This window comes from Oryzias melastigma, linkage group LG23 (assembly GCF_002922805.2).
Source record: "Oryzias melastigma strain HK-1 linkage group LG23, ASM292280v2, whole genome shotgun sequence".
In the NCBI taxonomy this organism is placed as follows: Eukaryota; Metazoa; Chordata; class Actinopteri; order Beloniformes; family Adrianichthyidae; genus Oryzias; species Oryzias melastigma.
This window is the reverse complement of record NC_050534.1, coordinates 22,648,027-22,664,488: the sequence shown is the minus strand read 5'-3', so window position 1 is coordinate 22,664,488 and position 16,462 is coordinate 22,648,027. Positions and strand designations below refer to the sequence as shown.

The window sequence follows — 16,462 nt, the reverse complement described above, 5'->3', positions numbered from 1 at the left end:
CCTGACAGGTGAAGGTGGGGTCCAGAGATACACGCCGTCACATTCACGCCATGAATCCTGTTTCTGTGGGAGGAGTCCACACAGGAACCAGGAGAGCACGCCGGGACTTGAACCAGGACCTTCTGGTCAGAGTGCTGACCGCTCCACCACAGTGAAGCCTCCTGGTTCCTGGGTCTGCTGGAACTTCTGAAGGCCTCAGAGGAGGATGAAGGTCAAAAGCTGCTAAACAGAAACATCAGACTTATTACAACATCCAGAAACACGCACGAGCGCAGATCTGTTTCGGTGCGTCTGCAGGGTGACACGCGCACAGCACTCAAAAGTTGGCAGAAATTCACATTAATGCAGACAATCAGGAAAATAAATCCAAGCTCACCTGGGACAGGTAACCGTTCACAGGTGAGGTAAACAAACACACGGGGGGCAAAGTAGTTCCGCTGCGGTGGATCCCCGCACGTTCCCCGTTTGCGGGCTTCCTCCCCGCTGGTTTGTGGTCGTCGCGGGCGCGCGCGCGAGCAAGCGCGGAGAACGCGAACAACAATAGAGAGCCGGGGAGGGAGGGGAGGAGGGCAGGCGCAGGGAGCAGCCTCCTCGCGGCGGAAGGAGACGGCGGAGCTCCTGCAGGACAATGTGAAGGAGCCGAGCGGAGCAGACGCAGCAGCAGCAGCCGGGATGGACGCGGAGGCGCCGTGAGCCTCTTCGCTGCCGCCGCACGACCAGAACCCCGCCGGGAGAACCGCCTTCCCCCCGTTCAGCCCCGGAGCGGCCGCAGACATGGGAACCGAGCGCTGAGGAGACGCGGCGGCGGGGCCGAACAACGGCAGAAACATGGGAGTCGCGCTGCGGAGCTTCTTGTTGTTGAGTTTTTCTTTTGTCATACGAGGTGAGTTCGACCCCCCGGACCCCCCCGGACCCCCGCCGCCCTTTCCACCGAGACACGAGCGCGTTGTGCGGGCGGAGGAGCTCTCTCCCGCAGCGCGAGCGCTTTTCCACGGCTCGGCCCGCGGAGCTAACGCTAGCTTCCCGCTAGCAGCCTGCTGGTGTCGCACGGAACCGCCGGAGTCCGCGGACTGAACCCGGGAGGCCGCGCGGGGGCTGCCGCCACCCACCGGGACCGCGGGCTCTCACGGCGGCGTCGCCTTTTCCCGGTTCGACCGAGTAACGTACCGACCAACACCGATAGCACAACAATGCTACGGAGCCGCAGGTTAGCTAGCAGGGACTACTTTTCACGTGTGGACGCAGCGAGGTTGTGCTGCGGTCACACCTGCGTGGAAGACCCACAAAACAACCGTGTTTACATCAGCGGAACCACGGAGGTTCTGGTCGTACCAACAGAACCGGATCAACTGGAGAGACCCATCCAACGGTACCGACAGAAGGATCACACCTTTGTCCCGGATCAACACTCAGTGGATCCGATCAAGATCTGATCCGGTTCTGAAGGTTGACCGGGTCTGCCGGTCAGGCTTGTGTCGAATCAGGTGTTCCCAGTTCTCGTGGATCCTGGTCCCCGTCCCAGACCTGCAGGATCCCGGTCCCCGTCCCAGACCTGCAGATCCCGGTCCCTGTTCCAAACCTGCAGAATCCCGGTCCCTGTTCCAAACCTGCAGAATCCTGGTCCTCGTCCCAGACCTGCAGGATCCCGGTCCCCGTCCCAGACCTGCAGAATCCTGGTCCCCGTCCCAGACCTGCAGGATCCCGGTCCCTGTTCCAAATCTGCAGAATCCTGGTCCTCGTCCCAGACCTGCAGGGTCCTGGTCCCCGTCCCAGACCTGCAGAATCCCGGTTCCCGTCCCAGACCTGAAGGATCCCGGTCCCCGTCCCAGACCTGCAGGGTCCCGGTCCCCGTCCCAGACCTGCAGGATCCTGGTTCCCGTCCCAGACCTGCAGGATCCCGGTCCCCGTCCCAGACCTGCAGGATCCCGGTCCCCGTCCCAGACCTGCAGGATCCCGGTCCCCGTCCCAGACCTGCACAATCCCGGTTCCCGTCCCAGACCTGCAGGATCCCGGTCCTCGTTCCAGACCTGCAGGATCCCGGTCCCTGTTCCAAACCTGCAGAATCCTGGTCATTGTCCAAGACCTGCAGGATCCCGGTCCCTGTTCCAGACCTGCAGGATCCTGGTCCCCGTCCCAGACCTGCAGGATCCCGGTCCTCGTCCCAGACCTGCAGGATCCCGGTTCCCGTTCCAGACCTGCAGGATCCGGGTCCTCGTTCCAGACCTGCAGGATCCCGATCCTCGTTCCAGACCTGCAGGATCCCGGTCCCTGTTCCAAACCTGCAGAATCCCGGTCATTGTCCAAGACCTGCAGGATCCCGGTTCTCGTTCCAAACCTGCAGGGTCCTGGTCCTCTTCCCAGACCTGCAGGATCCCGGTCCTGATGATGGGGTGTTAGAACCTCATCAATCATTAGTGTACATCTTTATTTGTTACCATGGTGACATGTCAGGTTGGAACCCGGAGGTCGGGCCATACCAGGGGCCCGGTCAGTCGGTTTTCTCCGTCGGTTCTGTCCGTCGGTTCTGTCTGTCGGTTCTGTCCTTCGGCTCTCCTGAGCGTTTGTCCTGTCTGTAGTTGCAGGCGAGCCGCTGCTCCTGTATGCGAACCGCCGGGACCTCCGCCTGGTGGACGCCGCCCACGAGAAGGCCAACGACTCGTTGGTGGTGGGGGGGCTGGAGGACGCCGCTGCTGTGGATTACGTTTACGCCAAGGGCCTCATCTACTGGAGCGACGTGAGCGAGGAGGCCATCAAACGCACGTTCTTCAACCAGTCCGGCGCCGGCCCGGTCCAGACGGTGGTGCAGGGCTTGGCCTCCCCGGACGGCCTGGCTTGTGATTGGCTGGGGAGCAAACTTTACTGGACAGACTCAGAAACCAATCGGATCGAGGTGGCGGAGCTGGACGGGTCTCTGAGGAAGGTTCTGTTCTGGCAGGAGCTGGACCAGCCCAGAGCCATAGCCCTGGATCCGGAGCGAGGGTGAGTCCCGGCCCGGTTCTGCCGGGCCGTCTGCTGCTTCCTAAACCAAATGTTTCCCACAATGCACTGGGGAGACAGGAAAGGCAGCAGGTCTCATGAGGAGGTGAGACCTCAGCTCTTCACCTCCTCTGACTCGACTGCGCCTCCTCCTCATCGTGTCTCCTCTCTGAGGAGAGACCTGAGCTTCCCGTCCGAGTCTCAGCTGTCTGACAGTCACCAGGTCACCTCTGAGAGTTTGTGTGTTTGTGTCAGCGAGCTTGTTGTGATAAACAAACTCAGACCTTCGGACAGCAGCAGGAAGCTCTGGATTCTTCTGGAGTTCTGGTTCTGACCAGGAGGAGACAGTGTTTGGGTTTTTCTGTTGTCATCTTTGTGCAGAAAAGCGTAAAAATGTTAATTTTCCTTCTCTGGAGTTTAGAGCTGCTACAGTTAGTCGACTAATCGACTATTAAATTAGTCGACTAATCGTTACTTTATATTCTATGGAGTCAGAATGTAATAAAGTTGAAAGTCATGATGACATTCTGGTAGATTTATGGACTATTTTGGGATTTATTAGATTCTTTTTAGGCTAATTTGGAGTTTAGCTCATATTTCAGCTACATGCTAGCTGTTTTGGCTAACATTGGCATTTAACTAACATTTTAGCTAGCTATCAGCTTCAGCGTTTTCAGCTTTTTAGTTCAGCATCTTTAGCTATCAGCACTAGTATCTTCAGCTATCAGCACTAGCATCTTCAGCTATCAGCACTAGCATCTTCGGCTATCAGCAATAGCATCTTCAGCTATCAGCACTAGCATCTTCAGCTATCAGCTTCAGCATCTTTGGCTATCAGCACTAGCATCTTCAGCTATCAGCACTAGCATCTTCAGCTATCAGCTTCAGCATCTTCAGCTATCAGCACTAGCATCTTTAGCTATCAGCACTAGCATCTTCAGCTATCAGCACTAGTATCTTCAGCTATCAGCACTAGCATTATCACAGGTAATTCTAGTGTGAATATTTCTAGTTTTGACCTAGTTTAAAGCTAACGATGGTTAAGATGTGTTTTGCATCCACTTTGTTCGTGACCCAATTAGTCAACTAATCAGAGAAGATAATCTGTGATTAGTAAACTATAATCATCCATAGTTTATTAACCCTTTAATGGATCCTACAGCTTCTGTCCTTCATTAGTTTCTGGTATTAAAACTTAAATCAATGAGGTCGGCGTCCGAAACAATGAACTATTTTTCACTAAAGATGAAGTTTTGGTCTCACTAGCTGCGTTTCCATGACCCCAACAGAACAAACACCTGATCAGAACAGAAACGCGTCATGTGAAAACGCCGTTCAGAACACTCTGGTCCGATCAGACTCTTCCGGATCCAAATGTCTTTCCGATCTAGACGGGTGGGTGACGAGTGTCATTACTGCAATTGATTGTACGTTATCCATAGAGGGTCTGGGAGTCTTTGGAGCACCAGAACCGATCAGCTGCTCTCAGAGAGAGAACTCTCTTTGAGTAGAAAAGCCGGATTCACAGCTTTCATGTGTGAATATTTACGGTGTGAGCTTCGGACCGCAGTCCATCCGGCTGATCTGTGTGAGAGACCCGCCGGATTCAGGAGAACCGTGTCTCCCGGGAGAACCGTGTCTCCGAGCGGCTTCAGGACGGTCTGAACCGGCGGGGGCGGCTTTTGAAAGCGGAAAGGCCACTCCGAGCACCGAACAGTCCTGAGAAAATCACATAATTCATGTTTCCTATCACATCCAAACAGGATAAAGACTGATCTCATTCCTACATATTTACGTTTAGGCAAGATCATAGACTGTATATAAAATAACTGGACAGAGCAAGCCCCCCCTCCTTCCATGTTCCATATAGGAAGTACCACTGGGTTCCAAAAAGGCCAAAGTCCCATTGACTTACATTGAGAAACAGACAGTTATTTCTCAGTCATTTTATATGTCAGAATAATCATTCTTCCTCTGCTGCTTTCTGATTAACTTCTTTTTTCTAATCCTAATTTTTTTTAAATATTTTTTTTCTATTATCACAAGTTATTAGAGTTATAAATTGACCAATCAGATGGCTCAATAAGCGTTTGTGGGTCTGACGTCGACCGTCTGGGGGGTTTGATTGACAGATGACGGGTAGCCAATGGGAGCAGACTTCATCAATGGGTCCGTGAAGACCTTTTAACACCTACTTTACAATTCAACAATGTACCAATCATTGTCCTACTGTTGTTTTCCTCAATGGAATGTACCGATGCAGCAGTTTGAAACAACAAGAGGAGCATGCTGTCGACATTTTTAGATGAGGATTTACTCTGTAGAAATAGATTTCACTCTGAGGTTATGTGTTTGGACTTTTTTGTTTGTTTAACGCTCGTTTTTCTTTATTTCACTGTTTTGATTGTAGCTTATAAATTATAAGTTGCGTATCATACGAAATGGTACAGCTCCTCCATAAAATCACCAACCAAAGTTTCATCTTCTTCACTTTTCCAGCTTCAGCCTGAATTAGACGCAGCCGTCTGAGGAGCGCGAGACAAACTTAAAGGACCTGGTCGTATTTTAAACAGAAAAAAGATCCAGCTGTTCACTTGTTAGGATGGTTATTTATTTTAAATACCGCTGAACGCGCTTCTCACGTGCATCTGATCAGACTAACGTGGCCGCGCACGTGAAGAGACGGCGCGCGAGGGGGTCACCCAAATGCTCCTTTTATCTGGACTAAAAGGAATAAATGTAAGTAAATCCCAAAGGACCGCTGACAGAATCAAATGTTGGAATGGTTCTCCCTCAAAGGCTTCAACAATGACTTGTACAATCAGCCCAGTCTCAGTAAAATGCGTACATATTCCACGATTTGGGAAATACCGTGTATAATATACTCCAAAACCGGTTTTTCCGTGCATATAATACGCGCGGTCCTACACGTGTTAAATGTGTTTTCCACGATTGACACGTCCCCTGGTGGAGGCGTGAGCATCACAGACAGCCCCACAAATGAACAATTTGCTTTTCTAACCCTAACCATAACCGTAATCCTAACCTTAACCGGGAACGACGTCATTTAGAAAAGAGCCGGAGGATTTCTGACCACGTGATCAAAATGAAACCTAAAAAGCCATTCTCCCGAGCCGCCGTTATTGAAGGTGTTTACATCCGCGGTCTCGTGGTCGAGGCGTGGAAAGAGGCAGACGGTTCCAATAAACTCACTCCTGATTGGTGACAGTACTTCCTGTAGATTCCATGACTCAGCTATGACTCAGACCAATCGCTGAAGATTGGTTGCAAATGGCGGTATCCGTTTCAGGAAGTGACGGTGAAAGCGGCGGCCTACTTTCGCGAGGAGAGGAAGTAATGCATTTCCAATGGAGGACCTCAGTGCTCGCTCTGTCCATTATTTTTACAGTCAATGGGCAAGATGCACATTTCTGCACGGATTTAGAAAATTATGAGCGAACAGGCTCTTAAAGATATTATTAATACTAAAGAAAGCACGTTCAGAGCATCATCTCGCTCTATACATGATCTTTGTTTACGACTGAACTCATCATTTCTTCTTCTACGACTATTTCCAGTATTTTCTACAGTTCCGCGCATGTCAACATGATTAATTCTGATCAACCGTGCGGCGCATGGAAACGTTTGTCACAGTCGGGTGAAGTTTTTCTGGGTCCATCTGCACAGTTCTATTCTAATCTGATCTTTGATCTGATCCAGGACATTTTGCACATGGAAACGCAGCTAGTGACTCAAAAAGGACTGAAGTGGATTTTGTGGTGCTGAGCGCTCACATGCATTCATCTTCACTACACCAGAGGGGTAGAGGATGCAGGACAGAAAACATGTAGGGTTCTGAGGGTCCGGAGGGTTCTGAGGGTCCGGAGGGTTCTGAGGGTCCGGAGGGTTCTGAGGGGTCTGAGGGTTCTGGTGGTCCGGAGGGTTTTGGTGGTCCGGAGAGATCTGAGGGATCTGAGGGTTCGGAGGGATCTGAGGGGTCTGAGGGTTCTGAGGGTCCGGAGGGTCCGGAGGGTTCTGAGGGTTCTGAGGGTCCGTCAGGCTGGATGTTCTACTTCTATCCATCAGTCTGTCTGCCACTGAGCCTCAGACAGTTTTAATTTAGTGCTGATTAAATGTTTGTCAGATTAATCAATTTATGGCTGAAGATTTCCTGAAACGGTAAATAAACTACGTTTATCTGCTGACATCACACTGAACAGATCCAGGAATCCTCCAGATTAAAAACTTGATCTTCTGTGATCTGTTTGGTATCAACATGGATCTAAAGCTCATCTTGTGTGATGCTGCTCAGCAGTGTTTTACTTTCTGTCCAGAAGGGAAATATGTGTAGATAATTCACGTACAAATGTGGATCTACCAAATACATCCTGCATAAATAGAGAAGCAGCAGCAGTCGTGATTAGAATGAAGGTTCACCAGAGTAGACTCATGGATAAGCAGAAGAAAGAACATTTTTTACTTTTGTTCTTGCGTTTTCCTAATGTGCTTCAGCAGATGATGATGTTTGAGATTCTAATGTTAGACAAACGCAGAGATGAGACCATTTTTAAAATGGACCGCCACAGAGATGGTGGAGAGAACAGATTTCAGATTTTTGAGGCTTGAATTGGAAAAAAACTTTGTTAGCTAAAAAACTAACGGGTGCTGTTAGCACGAAGCTAACGGCCGATGTTAGCATGATGCCAGCAGGTGTTTTGCTTTACCTGAAGCTCCTGGTATTGAATTTAAACATGAGTTTTAAATAGGGGTGTAACGGATCACAAAACTCACGGTTCGGATCGTGTCACGGTTTTAGGGTCACGGTTCGGATCATTTTTCGGATCAGTTGAATATTAAAAAAATAAATAAATACGACAACAACAATATGAAAGCTAATTTTTGGAAATGCTTCAAATCATATATTCAGTATCAATATAAAGTACTTCCCACACACAATATTTATATACGCAACATTAAAACGTTTGCTCATTGACACCTATTTATTAAAACAGAATATCTTTAGAGTTTGAACACAAACAAAATACTAAAACATGTAGTTTCTGACTACATTTGCATGTCTTGTGACCAAATCTACAAAAACTGAGAGAAAATAATGCTTTAAAATAGACAGCTGCTTCTCCAAACTCAGAGATTCTTTGAATCCAGAAATGTAAACGTGTACCGATGCTTTTATTCAGGTCTTAACATTAAATAAACCTGATATCTATCCATCCGCGTCAAGTTGAGTAAAGTTTGTGACGGAAGCTGCAGGGTTTTTCCTGGCTTAAAATAAGATGGTGGTGTCTCGTGGGGACTTCAGATTTGTATACCTTAACAAGTTTATTTTACTATTATTGTGGTTATTTCATAAACGTTATTGAACATTCTTTCAATGTACATATTTTACTATTATTAGATCACCTCATTATAAAACATAAATGGCTCAATGTAACTAATTGAGCCATTAGTTAACTAATGTAATGTAACTAATTGAGCCACTAACAAACCGTATATTGATACACAATAAAACAACTAATTATTCTAGTTTGAAGCTCCATACAAAAGCCTCAGGCAAATGTTTTAACAAAACCCTCAAATACATCACTTCCAACTCTTACAACTAACTGGATGCCCCCCACCCCCACCCCTCTGTCCGTTTATGAGCATGCGCACTCTCTCCTTTCCGCGCGGCAATAGACAGACTGTCTCCTTTTTCTTTTTTCATGGAGGTTCTCCTCTAAATCAGGTGTTTAAACTCCTGATTTTAAAGCGTGTCTTCTCTCCCTCAAACTCTGTGGGTCTGTCGGTCATAAACAGCGCATCTGTGGAAGTAAAGTCCAGTCGGACCGAACCATTTTCAATTAAGAGGAAGGGGGGTCCACAGACGATGTTTCCAAAGCAAAAATATTTAAGTATTGTTACCTTGACATTAAAATCTAAATATTTGCGAATATATATTGGTTATTGGTTTACTGAAATAATTGTTTCTGTTGTATCATTTTGTCATCATTCGGGTCTCCGTGGACTCTCTCTCAGTCTGGGCTCCTAGAATCAGCCACATCCCCCCTTTTCCAGGAGCTGGTGGCGGCCGACACCAAATTCTCTATGCAGGAAAAGCTCTGAAAGCTCCGCCCACACGCAGCGGGAGATTCAGGAACAGACTTTAAGAAATTAAGAAATAACCGTGAAACTGTTACTTCAGCGCTGGTCAAAACAAAGAGGATTTACAGGAATTTGACAGAATTTAATTGATGTGAACGGGGGTGGGGGTCGGAGTGGTCCGCGGTACACACGTGTCCGAACCGTGTCCCGAACCGTGGCTTCTGATCCGTACGGATCACGGATCATCCGTGGTCCGTTACACCCCTAGTTTTAAACACTTACCTGCTTTGTGGAGGAACAGAAACCAAAGTTGTAGAGTTTGAAGCTCCTGATGATCCTGGATCCAGCAGGAGGCTGGAGATGAAACCACAGGACAAAAATCTTCTGTACTTTCATACGGATATGTTCAAGGTTAGACATGTTACTGCAGACGGTTTCTGATATTTCACAAACTTCAATCCTTTTTAACAAAGTCAGAAGATCAACCTGGACTTTCCTCTTAGAAATGAACCTGAACGTCTCCAGATCAAACCAATGAAAGCTGTTCTGATCCTCAGTTTGAAGAACCAAAACACGGAGCTACCACAGAGAAAAGGTCAGAAACACTGATGTGTTAACAATCTTAAATATCCCAGCTGATCTCAACAGATCAACAAAATCCTTCAGTAATATCAGTCAAACGGGCCGGTACCAGAGTCGTTCTGTGGATGTTCTGGGTTTAAATTCACTTTATTATTGAGGCTGTTTATGATGAACGTGAATCAGTTCTGTTAGGTCACATTAAAGCTTTAGACTCCATCAGTCCAGCAGAGGCCGCCCTGCAGGTGATGTCTGCAGGTAACGGCGTCGTGTGAAGGTGACACTCGTCTGACTCCTGAAACCCGCTCAGCCTGGTTCTGGTGTCCTCAGTCCTCCTTAAATCCACTCTGGAACGCAGATCTGGACCCGGCTCAGCCGGCTGATTACTGCGTCGGGAAGCGAGCACAAAGCTGCTTTGTTCTGCCCCCCCACACACGGCCGTCCTCTGCACGCCTGGAACGGGTCCAGCGTGGTGATGCTCTGGCTCCGCCGGCCCTTCTCGGTTCAGGGACCGGTCCAAAACCCAACCGGTTCCGGTTCTGACTCGCGTCATGTTTTCATCTGCAGACCAGAATCCATCACAGAGTAAAGTGTCGACTAATGACTGCAGTGCTCTGACAAAGTCAGCGATGAAAACGGCCTCCAACACGGACTCAGGCTCCTCCCCTTTATGGAGGATGTTCCAGGTTGTGACGACGGTTGAGTGAGAAAGGCTGGAATGACGAACCTTTGGGGAGATTTTCAGTTTCAGTGCAGCTTTTCTGACCAGATCTTTTCTGATTCTGGCATCTTTTAGTACCAAAGTTTGAGTGTAAATGAGAGAAAAGTTTGTAAAGTTTGTAAAGTTTGTAAAGTGCGCAGTAAGGACGGTTATCTTAATCTGAATTTGGCCTATCAGGTCATTTATAAACACATCAAAGAAGGGAACTGTAGACATCAGAGGCCCCACGCCCAAATCAATGTTCACTGGAGTCCACAGATGATGGATGAAGATGATGATGGATGGATGATTGATGGTGGTATGTTGAGGATGATGGATGGATGGGATCACCATCAGGTTTCATTAATGTCATTCTGGTTCTGGCCTAAAAGGTCCGTTTTTTTTTTTGTTTGTTTTATCATCTAGAATGTGTTTGAACTGAGACAAAGCAGTCCTCAGCTGGATGGGTTCTGTTTAGGGGCGCACCGGATCACAGAAATCACGATTTGGATCATTGTTTGGATCAGTAAAATGGAAAAACTTTAGGACAAAATACTAAAATAAATGTCTAGAGTTTATTTTAGGTAAAGTTTCCAAACATGAATTCAATACTTCTAAACACAGACAGACATTCATCAGAACTTTGTCTCTTTGAGGCTTATTTATGAAAACATTAATCTTCTGTGGTCCACACATGAACTGTGACTAGTGATCCGTACCGATCAGCCATGATCCGTACCGATCAGCCATGATCTGCTGCACCTCTCATTGTGCTGGTTTTTAAAGACATCCCATAATACTATCCTGATGTGTCCTCTGCTGCCCCCCAGGTTTATGTACTGGACAGACTGGGGGGAGGTCCCGAAGATCGAGCGGGCCGGGATGGACGGCACCAACCGCTCCATGATCATCCATAAGGAGATCTACTGGCCCAACGGGCTGACCCTGGACTACAGCCAGCAGAAGCTCTACTGGGCCGATGCCAAGTTCAGCTTCATCCACCGCTCCAACCTGGACGGGTCCCACAGGTTCTGACCCGCTCTGACCCTCCCCTTTTTAAGGCTGTGGTTTATTTGACCCAGTGCCGTGTTGTTCTTCACAGGGAGGTGGTGGTTGAAGACGAGCTTCCTCACCCCTTCGCACTCACGCTGTTCGAGTCTACGCTCTTCTGGACCGACTGGAACACCCACTCCATCCACTCCTGCACCAAGGAGACGGGGAGGGGCCAGCGCACTGTGCACTCCAACATTTTCTCCCCCATGGACATCCACGTGTTCAGCCCCCGGAGACAGTCTGTCTGTGAGTGGCCCCGCCCACCCTCCTGGGGTTTCTTCTTTACTGTCTGTCTCTATTATCTGATGGTTCTGGATCCATAACGAACCGGTGTGCATCCAGTCAGGACAACAACAATGGAACCAACACCCGGAACACAGACATCATGTGACCAGGACCGCACACCCAGAGGAGTGGGGGCGTGTCCTGGTGGGAACTTGAAAACTTTGTGCGTTGTCACCTCCAACCAGTACCCAATAACTGATTGGTACTCAAAACTCGACTGGTATCCAAAACCCGATTAGTACCTAAGACCCAACCGGTATTAAAAACCTAACTGGTACCCAAAACCTGACCGGTACCCAGAACCCAATCAGTACACCATGTGTTCAAATCTGGTGTCACTTCCTCCTGTGGCCATCATTGTGGCACATCCTCTCCAGATCCCCTCCAGATCCTCTCCAGATCCCCTCCAGATCCTCTCCAGATCCCCTCCAAATCCCCTCTAGATCCTCTCCAGATCCTCTCCAGATCCCCCCCAGATCCCCCCCAGATCCCACCCAGATCCCACCCAGATCCCCTCCAGATCCCCTCCAGATCCCCTCCAGATCCCCTCCAGATCCCCTCCAGATCCCCTCCAGGTATTCTCCAGGTCTTCTCCAGATCCCCTCCAGATCCCCTCCAGATCCTCTCCAGATCCCCTCCAGGTCTTCTCCAGATCCCCTCCAGGTCTTCTCCAGATCCCCTCCAGATCCCCTCAGATCCCCTCCAGGTCTTCTCCAGATCCCCTCCAGATCCCCTCCAGATCCCCTCTAGATCCCCTCCAGATCGCTCTGACTCCTTCGTTTCAACAGTGATAACTCTGTCATCTCATGAGTTGAGGTTTTCCTGTGATTCCTGATAGATACTTTAACAGCTGCACTTCCATTACACAGATGAGCACAACTTTATAGAAATTCTACAAATGTCAAAATAACACTGTTTCCATTAAATCATAATTATGCAAATTATGATGAAATCCTGGTTGGTGATTTTATGGAGGAATTCCAGCAGCTTTCCAGCTCCTCTGAGCGCAAAACCTTTTTTTGATAACAAAGTTTTTTATAATTTGTCTTGTTCCTGTTTGAAAATTGAATTTCTGTAATTTCATATTTACTGCTGATCTGTAGAGAAATGATATGAGGATGATGTCATCACAGACATGAACGTCTGTGATGACATCTGCATCCGTCTAACGTGGGGGGTCCTGTGTCTGCAGCGGTCAACACCCCCTGTTCCCTGGACAACGGCGGATGTTCCCACCTGTGCCTGCTGGCGCCGTCCAGCCCCTTCTTTCGGTGCGCCTGTCCCACCGGCGTGCAGCTGCTGGAGGACGGCAGGACCTGCAGAGACGGTGAGGGGGGGGGGGGTGATCTGTGGGTTTATGGGATTCAGACACTGTGGAGCAGCTGATGGAGATGAGTGAGTCACCATGGAAACCCCCAACAGCGCCCCCCTTCAGTTAACATAAGCTAGTATAGAAGAGGGGGCGGGCCTTTGTGAAGGCGGGATCACCTGCCCCCCCCACACACACTCAACGACCTTTCACTGCTGGGGTTCAGGTGTTGCTGTGGTGATGGTGGTGGTGGGGGGGGGGTTCTGCTGGGTTCTGAGTGACCCGATCTCACGTTTGGTAGAAAAACAGACGTATGATCACCTCCTCTTGCTCCTCCCCCCGCCCCTCCCCTCCTCAGGTGCGACCCAGATGCTGCTGCTGGCTCGGCGGACCGACCTGCGGCAGATCTCTCTGGACACGCCGGACTTTACGGACGTGGTGCTGCAGGTGGAGGACATCCGTCACGCCATCGCCATCGACTACGACCCGGTGGAGGGTTACCTGTACTGGACGGACGACGACGTGAAGGCGATCCGCCGCTCGCGGCTGGACGGCAGCGACGCCCAGTTCATCGTCACGTCTCAGGTTAGCCACCCCGACGGCATCGCCGTGGACTGGATCGCCCGGAACCTGTATTGGACCGACACCGGCACAGACCGGATCGAGGTGACGCGCCTCAACGGCACCATGAGGAAGATCCTGATCTCTGAGGACCTGGACGAGCCCAGAGCCATCGTCCTGGACCCTGTGGCGGGGTGAGTCCAAGACCTGGATCTGAGCTTCCAACCATGCAAGTGGTTTGGTTCTGATCCAAACTGCTGTGACGATTGGAGGGAACAGTCGTTGTGAGGATCTGATCCCGGTTCTGTCTCAGATACATGTACTGGACCGACTGGGGGGAGGTTCCGAAGATCGAGCGGGCTGACCTGGACGGGATGGAGCGGGTGGTGATGGTGAACACCTCCCTGGGCTGGCCCAACGGGCTCGCCCTCGACTACGACGAACGCAAGATCTACTGGGGGGACGCCAAGACGGACAAGATCGAGGTGAGTCTGCTCTGCTGGGAGTAACCAGACGCTGGTTCGACACCTGAGATGGTGACTGGCCCCGCCCCCAAGGTGGGACGGGAAGACCAGACGGCTGTGGAGCTCTGAAGGAGACACATGGAGACGGGTTCTAGTGGTTCTAGTCTGCTGATGGCATCCTAGTCCAGGAAGTTCTGAAGATGACGGTTTCATGTTGGAACGGTCTCTGATCCATCTGTGTTCTGATCCGTCCTCTGTAGCGGGTCAGCAGAGGGTTCTGTCTGAAAGTGGACCGGGTCTTCCTGAGTTCTGGTGGTTTTCTGCTCCTGGTTTTCCCGCTCTGCGTGTCCCTGGGGGCTGCAGGGCCTCTTCTTTGGCCCCCGTCAGCGGGGCCTCCTCTAGCCCCTCCCCCCCTCCTCAGTGGACCAGTTCTTGTGGTGAAGGTCCACATCTGGTTCCGATTGCGGCGTGCGCTCCAGCTGCGGTGGGCTGTGTTTGGAGCAGAATGTGAAAGCCGCGCTGCGGTCGGCGTCCCAAATGGCGAAGGCTGAAGCTCCCGCCGGCGTATATTTATCCTGCGTCTTCCTGTCAGGCTGCTGGGGCCGTCACGTCTTTGAGGGTGGGGGCGACCACACAGGGCCGTCCTGCCAGCAGCCAATGGCGGCGCTCCACGCGGCGTGGACGGAGGACGGCCGGTTCCCGCTGCAGATTCCTGAGATTTTTCTGCTGCGATCCGATCAGATCTGCTGCGCTCCGGGCCTGACGCTCCACCACAGCGTCCTGCCGGAGCCCGATACCATCAGGAATGCAGGTGGTTTCATTCCCAACTTTTTCGGGTGATCACAGAGACCCGGGTCACGCAGACCCGTCAGAGCGCCGCAGACCTCTGTGGTTCTCAGATCTCCATATTTCTGTAAACTAGAACTGGTGCAGTCATGTGACCTCCAGGTCCATGACGGAGTCGGTTCTGGTTCCTCAGAAGTCTGTCAGACGCTGAATCCAGGTTAACAGTTTGCTGTGGTTCTTAGATGTTTAGATCCACTAGAACCCTTTATATACAGTCTTAGGATCGTAGTGATCAATCATCCAGGATGGTTTTACAGCACAGCGAGGGTTAAAGGTTCATCTGACTTCAGTTAGAACCCAAAGAACCTCCTGAGTTCTGATTCAATTCAGTTTTATTTCTATAGCCCAAAATCACAAAGGAATTTGCCTCATTGGGCTTCAAGATATGAACAATAGTTAAAAACTAAGACTAAATAAACGGGTTATCCCTGCCCTTAGACCCTGATGAGTCCTCAGGAGTCCCGTGTCCTCGGCTGGAGACCGACCTCCACCTGCTGATCAGCTGTTAGCGGTCAGAGTGGGGTCAAAGGTTAAACTGGAGGCCGCCGCTCAAACCAGCCTGTCTTAGCGCTGTTGATTAAATCGATGAAACACATTCAAATTTAACAGATTAATAATCAATTTATAAAAGTAGAGATTGATCTAACGCATAAAGTTAAAGTCTGCTAGCTCGATGCTAACGTACAATGGGATTTCCCATAGGACGGCTAATGCTAACGCTTGATCCAAAAAAGTTCAATCAATCTAGCACTTCAAGCTAACTAACTTGCTAGCTAAATGAACATCTTTATAAACTCGGACATGAATTTTCCAAACTCTTAACCCTCTGGAAGCGACGGACGGCCTCAGACGTCCTGCTGTGAGGTTGATCGACGTGATCGACGTGATCGACGTGATCGACGTGATCGACGTGATCGACGTGATCAGACTCGTCTAGAATGAACTTGAACTGTTTTATGTTCTGTTACTGATATGGAATTAGGGAGAATACGGCCTTTGTTTGTGGTTTTTGGACAAAATCAATCTTTGATTTTAATAACTGAGGTAGAAGACGAACTTCAGACGGCCTCAAGGCGGAGCTGGGGCGGAGCAAAAGGGAGCTGTCTGCTATTGGAGATCCCACATGGAGGAACGCGACCAATTGGGTGGGGTCCGACATGAGTTCACCACATCAACAACCATCGCATTGTCAAAAACCGCGGAAGTCTCATCCGGCGCCGTTATGAGAGGACGGCATCAGAGCAGACAGACACGCCCCCACCTGAGAGCTGGTTCCAGCCGGACACACCTGAAGTCCAGCTGGATCGAACTTCTCCCTAAAACCTTTTTACTATTCCTCACAAACACAACAAGGAAAGTGTACGAAAAAAAGAGGAATATTCTTAAATGCATGAAGGGATCAGAACGCTGTTTTCTTTAACAGTAAAATGCATTTAAACCCAAAAGGAGAATGTTCATGGTAGAGCCCTTTAACACTTTCATTCTGTCGTAAAAACAGTTCCTTAAACATTTTGGGGTTTCCACAGCAAAATGAATCCCATTTTTCTAGACGGAATTCTCTGTTTTATTTCTGCTCCTGAGAAGCGT

The 16,462-nt window shown here is 49.7% G+C and overlaps 2 protein-coding genes across 3 annotated transcripts in view; one reads left to right on the top strand and one right to left on the bottom strand.

Annotated features, from left to right (window-relative positions):
• Positions 1 to 21: 21 nt before the first annotated feature.
• Positions 22 to 1,237, bottom strand: LOC118598076. Of its 2 annotated transcripts, none has more exons than XM_036210251.1 (2): positions 377 to 1,237; positions 22 to 222 (listed from the first exon to the last, which is right to left on the bottom strand). In XM_036210251.1, exons 1-2 carry the CDS (start codon positions 876 to 878, stop codon positions 44 to 46), a joined length of 681 nt encoding a protein of 226 aa, XP_036066144.1. In that variant the 5' UTR covers positions 879 to 1,237; the 3' UTR covers positions 22 to 43. The 2 variants fall into 2 exon arrangements, with proteins under 2 accessions (XP_036066144.1, XP_036066145.1); XM_036210252.1 differs by having other exon boundaries at positions 22 to 219; positions 377 to 1,236.
• lrp6 (low density lipoprotein receptor-related protein 6) overlaps positions 748 to 16,462 on the top strand; it is a 27,567-nt gene continuing 11,852 nt past the window's right edge. The window contains exons 1-7 of the mRNA XM_024290370.2: positions 748 to 883; positions 2,577 to 2,979; positions 11,188 to 11,385; positions 11,460 to 11,656; positions 12,888 to 13,022; positions 13,363 to 13,759; positions 13,879 to 14,050. Of these exons, the coding sequence (XP_024146138.1) occupies positions 829 to 883; positions 2,577 to 2,979; positions 11,188 to 11,385; positions 11,460 to 11,656; positions 12,888 to 13,022; positions 13,363 to 13,759; positions 13,879 to 14,050 (1,557 nt within the window). The 5' untranslated portion in view covers positions 748 to 828. The remainder of the gene's footprint in view (positions 884 to 2,576; positions 2,980 to 11,187; positions 11,386 to 11,459; positions 11,657 to 12,887; positions 13,023 to 13,362; positions 13,760 to 13,878; positions 14,051 to 16,462) is intronic.